This window comes from Hippoglossus hippoglossus, chromosome 24 (genome assembly GCF_009819705.1).
Source record: "Hippoglossus hippoglossus isolate fHipHip1 chromosome 24, fHipHip1.pri, whole genome shotgun sequence".
Classification (NCBI taxonomy): Eukaryota; Metazoa; Chordata; class Actinopteri; order Pleuronectiformes; family Pleuronectidae; genus Hippoglossus; species Hippoglossus hippoglossus.
The window spans coordinates 11763742-11772296 of NC_047174.1; the positions used below are offsets into that span (position 1 = coordinate 11763742).

General features: G+C 42.9%; 1 protein-coding gene across 1 annotated transcript in view; it reads right to left on the bottom strand.

Annotated features, from left to right (window-relative positions):
• Window positions 1-7844, bottom strand: part of nkain2 (sodium/potassium transporting ATPase interacting 2) — a 79414-nt gene extending 71570 nt beyond the window's left edge. Inside the window, exon 1 of the mRNA XM_034580940.1 lies at window positions 6451-7844. Within this exon, the coding sequence (XP_034436831.1) occupies window positions 6451-6504 (54 nt within the window). The 5' untranslated portion in view covers window positions 6505-7844. The remainder of the gene's footprint in view (window positions 1-6450) is intronic.
• Between the last annotated feature and the right edge of the window lie 711 nt (window positions 7845-8555).

The window sequence follows — 8555 nt, forward strand, 5'->3', positions numbered from 1 at the left end:
ACTGCCACCATTATCATTCACAGTTACCTGAAGGAGTTTGCTTAAGCTTACTATCCGTAACTGATAAAAAATCAGCAAGCAACGGCCTAAATTTCCGCCACCAAAGGCATACACCTACTTTGGTCTGATTCTATGTGAAATGAAGGTCTCAATGTTTAAAATTACATTGCTTTTTGTTAAAAGTTGAAAGGCTTTTAAGTCTAATACCCCTTATTCACCAAGAACAACCTGGACAACACGACTGCAGCTTGTGCGGATCTGTCTCAGGTCTGATGTTGGACTAAGTTGGCGAAATGGAACCACCTGAACAGGACCAGTAGGTGAAAGCTTGTTTTGTGCACAGACTCTATTGAACACGTTGAATGAATTGCTAAACAAGTCTGTGTTGCCAAGGTGTGATGACTGCATTTCCTCTGAGCAAAAACATAAAGAAACAAGAAGTGGATCCGATTAAGAACTGAAAAAGGCCGAAAAAAGACATACACAGAGAAAAGGGGGCATACATAAAAAAAGAAAGAGACCTGGGGGTAGAGAGACTGACAAATTAGAGACTGCGTAAAAGACAGCGCGACAGAAAATCTATAGACGCGGAGCCGAGATTGTGTGTGTCCCTCGTTGAACGCGGCATTTTCTATAAAGGATAGCAAAGCCTTTTTATCTCACAGAGTTGAGCTGATGAGGACGGAGGTCTGAAGATTATGTTTGCTGTCAGAGTGCAGGAGCCGCCTTTGCTTTTAACTGAAACTACCCCCACATGGATTTGCTTCAAAACTCTGAAAAAACGACAGCAAGTGATGGAAGCGTATTGCAAAAATAACAGAGACTGAACATTGCTAATAAAATGATATGGGGGCTGAGCAAGAATCAGACAGCGAGGGAGACATTTTTTTTGCAAAACAGCAATGATAATGGAGAATTTATGCCAGTGGAAACTGATTCAACATATATTATTAAACCAGTGTCACCAGTGGATGTTTTTAATTTCATATTTTGATTTGGAAATTGACGAGTTGTGGATTATTTCCGAGTCAAAATAACTTTTAACTGTGTTTCTTGAAAATCCAACATGTCTTCATCGATTGATTCTGCCCCCCCCGAAACGCCATCATGATCGGTATTGACTTCTGGGTGTCAATGTCTGCACAGTCACTGTTTTGCAATCAGGTACCACACGGCACACATGCAGAGGTACGATTTCTGCATTCATGGCACAGCCTCCATGTGGTAAATTATTCATTATGTCCCTCAGTGGTGGAAATGTCACAGGAACGTACTGCCACAGACAGACAAACACTGTGTCTCAGATAGCCTATGGCTGCTGTATGGTCAACCTGTTCGGTCAAACTTGTTTCATGTAAACAACCTTTGCCTTCGACACTTGTACTAAGATCGGTATTTTAAACAATTTGTCTCATGATAGATGTTTCTGAAAATGTCCTTTTGGAAAATTACCAAAATTGTATTTTTACTCCACTGGATAATTGATTATCATCTCACCATGATTGTACGCCACATTGAATCATGAGGCTTTACTTCTGCTCCAATCTATTCAATTAACTTACACACCAACAACATAATTAACATTGCATCAACATTAACACCCACCTACCGTCTGCACAGGCTCCTCTGAACCAGCCAATGGAGCGAGGACACCAGTTGCCATCCTGTTACCTATCACGCCATTGGATTATTTAGTCATCATCTTTGTGACAGCAGCCAGTGGGTGTGCGGACTGATATAGCAACAAGGACCACAACCATTGCCACAGCAAGTGAGTCACCAGTGACATATGTGTATCTATCTGTGTGTGTGTGTGTGTGTTCAAAGGTGTTGGTAAAAACAACATCTAACATGCTGCCATCATCATGCTCTCGTCTTTTCTGTGCCTGTTCCAACTTTATAACCTCCCCCTCTGTTCTGCTCACCGCACCATGACACACTTTGACATGACACCCTGGGTATGTGTTTCATCTTTCTCCCCATAATATCACTGTTGCTGCCTTGGAGGTTGAACTGAAGTAAAATTAGTATTGAAGAAAATTGCCACTGCTATTTTCCAACTCATGCTGACTTCAATATCCCCTTTTTCATAAATAGGACTTTTTGAGAAAATGTTCAAAATTTTGGGACCCACCCTTATTGACTTGGTTGTCAAGACTGACTGTAAACAACAATATGGATACCACTCATTTCTGTATCATATCTTTTTGGTTCAACTGTTTGGGACTATTTCTTGGCCAGATACAGGGACTTACTGGAATTTTTCACTGGTTGCCTGGTAACCTCACATTGACAAAAAGACTGATGTCATTGCCAAAAAATATTAAACTGGCTGTCAAACTCCAACTTGTCATTTTAAACGAACTAGACATATTGTGTATGTAAGCTTTAGAGGTTTTGTTTCCAGTTTTCATGCTACACTAAGCTAACTGGCAGTAACTTTGTATTTGCAGTAGCATACAGATACGAGAGTGGTATTGATCCTCTCATCTAACTCTTGACAAGAAAGCAAATAAGTGCATTTCTCACAATGTCAACAATTTTCTTTCCGTGTATGATTTTTTTAATATTTGGTCAACATGTCCTTTGAGATACTGACATTGAGGTCTCTATTTTTACAATCTGAGTGCATGGGCTGAAATGCATTAAGAGCGTGTACAAATTCACTATTGCTTGTTAAATGGCAGAAAACACCAAGCTCGTGGTTCTGCAGGGTTATAATTGTTCATGAGTGCGTTTGGGATGTAACATGCAATAAACCAATCAAAGTGTCATCTGCTATTGCCTTTAAAAGCCAGGTATGCTCGCACCTTGACAGATTGCAATTAAAATGGAAGATTTCCCAGATGGGAAAGGGAATTTGTTCTTTAACATGGTCACTGGACGGGAAAATTACAAATGCGTCAGTGTGAAACTAGCAAAGATACTTGCATCAGATCCATAGGGCCTAAGTCAAATTGTCATGAACTACGTAAATTCATAAACTTTAAACATCAATGTAAAGCATTAGACTTAAATACATATATTTTGTTTAACGATGAAGACAAAAATCATTCATTGTTTTTAAATATTTAAAGCAACAAGGGGGTAAATCCAAGCCTGTAAATAACCAACACCAATAGCTATTGTAGCAAAGCAGACACAAGTCTTTAAAATTGACTGGTGAACTAATAAATTGAACTCATGCACATCATACATGGGAATACACAACATTTGATCTAATTTGAATTACAACCCAGCATAATTTCCTCTGGTGGGACTAATTGACTTGGCACATGGTGACGTCAGCTAGGAAGTAGACGTACTTTTTCTCCAACCTGGATCATTGATCCCTGCTCAGCTATGGTGACATCAGATATCTCTGCAATTAACTCGGCTAATGAAGCAGGAGAAAAACTGCTGTTAGAAGTGACATTAGATATCAGTTCCGCTACATAAGACGCCGCACTGACCTGCATTGTTTTCTACACTGTGAGGTCAACTATTAATGTGGAAGCTCACGTGGCAAAACCAGTCACCTCCAACTGGGGGTCTCCAGCAGAGAAAAGGGCTGAATTATAAATTGTGGTGAAAATTGTCTGACTGTTCGACTGGGGGCCGGGTGGTTTCCTGTGAGTAATAACAGCAATGACAGACCTAGATCTTGCGTAAACAATTTAACAATATCTGTAAAATTGCATCTTCACAGTCTGCAGAATTTGTGCGTCTTGTGAAGACACCATCAGGAGGCCTGTGTCTAAATGGTTTCAGCTATAACCGAGCTAACTGTGCATGGCCAAACTGTAAAATACAGTAGTGTTAGACCTCCGGCTCAGCCAGCGGTGGTATCAGCTGGCTTAGCTATTACAACAGTTAGCAGAGCAAAACATGTTGTTGACTATGGCATAGCATTAGTTCCACCACATTAGACACAATGACTATCACTATGACAGCATCTCATTCACAAGCACAGACACACACAAACACAGACACACAAACACACTCCCTCTATTTCGCTCATGGAAAAACCCAGCATCTCCATTTACAGCACAATGGTGTGTTTCATGCCTGTACACACATGTGGAAAATCTCATTGGCATTGGGAATGTGGACATGTTGACTTAAACAGCCGTTGTTCCATTTTTACTTTTTATGATAATGTGCGCAGCAATGTCCCATTTCAAAGCACAATGGGCCTTCCTCAACCGTACACTTCCACAGAAAGGGTCATTCACAGCAAATTAGGTGCCTTTCATGTATCTGTTGCACTGAATGCAAACACACATGCGTGCAGACACACACAGGGTATTGTGTCAGCTACAGTGCCCTATTCAACATGACAATAGGTCTTAAGTTTGCACACACTTACTGTACATGACTCCATGAGCTGAGAATGCTACGGCATAAGCACTCTCATGAATAATAGTCAGTGCACATGCATGGTGTAGTCCCAATCTATTTTCTAAAACACCATCCGTTGTTGCTGTGCACACTTGGTTTGAAGAAATTCAGGATATATTTTGACATGAGTAGTCCCTCTCTGACAAAACCTCTTTCCTCTTCTTCCAATTGAGGCAGCGATTTCCTTTATTTCCCAGGGCATCCTCCAGAGAATCCTGCCTGGACTGATTGCTCTACAGTCGCAGTTATTGGTCTCGGTCAATGTTCAGCAATAATGCTAATTTGTTAACAGGTATTCAAGGAGAAGAGCTTCGCCGTGATCGAAGAAGCAACAGCAAGCAAGCAACTTTTCACAGCCGGGAAACAAGCAGTAGTCGTGTATCTTAATCTAAATGTCTTGTGTGTCCTAGATATTTTTGGTTTATTAAAGCTGCACTGACTAAAATATTTATATGAATAATGGGGCAAATTACTGCATGTAATGTGAAAGCTGTTGCTCATAGTGACAAGCCCGAACAAATGTATAACCCAACCCAACAGAGGCAGCGTTCTGAGCCAGTGAACGCTACCTGCCCAGCAGCCGATGACGGAAAGTCAAAGTTCGCATTTAGCCTGTGAACATAAGGGAGAATTTCGCAGTTGAAAAGCTGGATTTTTTTTAGTAGATGATGGAGACCAAAAACAAAGTTAAACAGAGCAAACACTGGTGCTTGAGTTCTAAATCCTAAAGTGTATGCAAAAATGGATGTAGACTTTGAGTCTGTAAAGTCAAACCTGCTTTCTCTTGAATGGCCAGCAGAGGGTTTCTATTGACGTCTACTCTACTTCTCACTTGATTCACGACGTCAGTAAACATTTTCCTACGGAGTTTATGGTCTTAATCACTAGTTTAAAGTTTTATTCAATACAGCATGATTTTCATTCATTAAATTATGGTGCCATTTAGAGTAAAATAGACAATAAAGGACAGTATGCTGTGGGGCATGGATATCATGTGACTAACTGACGGCTAGTACCGTGCAATGGCTGCAGGTCGCACGTGGCATCTGCTCCTCCAGATAGGATTACTTATGATTTCAAAAGACCGAGATGGCGTTGGACAAAACACCAAACTTGAGGCTTTCAAATGACAAATGAAAGCAACTCAGCGACTGCTAGTAGATGTGTCTATATTTGAATATCAACTTTATTCGGCCATAATATGTTAGGGTTGTTTTTTTTTCCACGTAGCCTAACCACAAATATCTACTTAGGCTGCTGAACACAGATGAAGAGTTCTCCGTTACTCACATCCACTGAACTACATCTGTCCTTGAAAATGACTAACCTGCCACAAGATCACCTACATTTGGTCACTTTTCTTCGAGAAAGCAAAAAGGGACTCGCCATCGATTATTGAGAATTTACAGGACTGAATAATCGTGAAATAATTGTCGTTCGATCTCGCCCATCCTCACATGCACCTACAGACCCATCCCTCCCTCCCTGTTGTCTTGCCTGGCACCAGTTGCCATTGACACAGATGGTGAAGGGAGACGGAGAGATACAAAGGGAGACAGGCACACAGAGAGAATGGCAGCAGTTGATACCATCAGTAAATATCAAGTCTATTCCTCCTGTTCGCTTAATCCATACATTTCTATCCATAAATCACATGTACCCGCTCCGTACATCTATCTGCCATCCATCCAACCATACCTCTTTTTTCTCCAGTGTCTCCATTCATCACTCCATGCCTCCTCCATCTATCTTAGAGCTCCCACCAACAGCCATTCATCCGTTCACTTCACCTATTCGTCAATCTATCCCTCAACGCAGACCCTACCTGGTATCATGACTTTTTACACGCCTATTAAGTTCTGAAATCTGACCTCTCACTCATCCATTTTTTCCACTCCATCCACCCGCCCCCTCCTTCGTGTCAAGTCACCGGGGTTAAGATGTCTCTTTGTTGTTTTTTTTCTGTTGAATTCTTACAAGATTTCTTTAAAAAAAAAACTTTTCTTTCTCTTGATCGATTTTCCTGAATAGCTACCCTCCTGAAGGATCAATAGCAATCTTAACACTTACCAGCTGCATGCCACAGATGAAGGCCAAGGTACACCTGCCACTACAGCACCCCATGGTGTCCGCCTCCTTCTTCTCTCCCGTGGCCCACGTGGTGAGGAAACTCTGGGTAACTCCCAAATCTCCAGCAGGACGTTCGAAATCCAAGCCCCCGGAGGGCCGTCTGGTTGGCCGGCAGCCCAGGCAAGAGGCGCAGAGCAGAGCACAGCCCCTGTACTCTCGCTGGAGCTCAGGGGAACAAAATGCTACTACTTCATTCAAACGGAGGAGCCGCTTGACAGGTTAACAGGCTGAAATGTGGTCCCCTGGATTTCCAACACCCATGGGGTCAGTGATCAAAGATGGAAGGTGGGGTGATTCGAGTGCACAAATTGTTCCACGCTGCAAATCTACAGAGATTGGCTCTGTGGGCAAACCCTTCCCAAGCCTCTGCAACTGAAGGCGGTTTAGCAGCCAGATGAATCAGGTGGCGTGGTGCATTTCCACTGATTGGTCTAAGCACTTAATTAATTCAGATTTCTGATAATGTGGGTCTCGAATAGAACTGCCTTGGATTAGGAAAGGACTCCGGCATCGAACAAAGGTTACAGTGACTCGGTTACGTCCACAAAGGCTCCACTTGTCCAGGCATCACCTAGTGGACTACAAAGTCCGGTCGACGGTGACCTCCATGAGTAGCATCCTTGGCACGGTCCTGGACAGAGGCCACTTAACGAAAGACAGAAAACAACAGGCAGAGACGGTGAGATTAGACGGACGTGTTAACCAGATTATATAATCTCTTCTTCAGTAATCCGATTGAGCATCACTTGGACTGAAAGAGCCTCATCGGTCTCAGGGTGGAGAAAACAAGTGAAAGTGGCCCCTGCCTCCTTTCAAGAACCAGATCCTGTCCTCTCCTGGGAAGTCATGAAGACATGATCATCTACTGTTCATTCACACCGGCGGGTTTTTCTTTCTTAACCTCCAAACCTGCTGCTGCAATCCAGTATCTCTCTGGGAGACGATGGGTCAAATTGTTGCTGGGATGTTGAGTCAACAGCCCCTGGAAGCTGATCTCTGTGTCTCAGCGGGGTGATAAGTCCTCCTCCTCCGGACGATCTCCCCCCATCAGCTCCACAACACAGCCGCCGTTGTGTCAGCCGTCGCTCGGTTCATTCGCCGCCTCTCCTCCGGTCCATCCCTCTACAATGTTGGACAAGAAAGCGGAGACAGAGAAGCGTGTCCACGGGGACAGGCTGTGGTCTGAGTCTCTGGATGTGACGCACAGGCGGAGACAGGCAGCGGAGAAAAACGAGGGCTAAGTTTAGTTTGTCTTCAAGGAGCGAGAGAGGGAGACAATGGGAACCGGGATGGACAGAGAGAGGGAGCGAGAGAGAGAGCGAGGGAGAGGGAGAGAGAGGAGCGTCTCTCCCGCCTGCCAGCTGTCAAGTCAACACCGCGTAAACACGTGGCTTCTCCGGTTGGGATTTTCAAAATAAAACGCTGTGATTTTTTTTTCTCACAATCACAATCTAACAAGCTAAAAATAATAATAAATAATACTCTTTATTTATAAAGCACCTTACGTTTACAAAGTGCTTTGACAACAAAGCAAGAAAAGTAAATTAAAACTTGAAAACGGAAACAAGCATTAAAATGACAATAAAAAATAAGTGAACAAGTCAAATAAAAGGGTAAAAAAAGAAATCAATAGAATCACATGAAAGCAAGTCTATAAAAGTGGGTTGTAAGAAGTGATTTAAAAGAAGTCACTGACTCTGCGAGCCTTATCTCCTCAGGTAGGCCGTTCAAAAGCCGAGGGGCCCTGATGGCGAAGGCACGGTCACCTTTCGCTTTCAACCTCGAATTTGGAGCAGCAAGAAGGGCTCCACCTGAGGATCTAAGGCTGCGAGCAGGCACATAAAGGGGTTAGTTATTCTGTGATGGGAGCCAATAAAGATTTGCAAGGATCGTAGCGACAAGGACGCCCCTCTAAAATAATGGCTAATTCCATTCAAAGAAAACTCAACGAACAACAGTGAAAATCGGAGTCGACTGTGTGAAAGCACGGTATAATACTTGATCAAAATTCAAAAACCCGGGAGTGGAAAGGGTGAGGAGTGTCA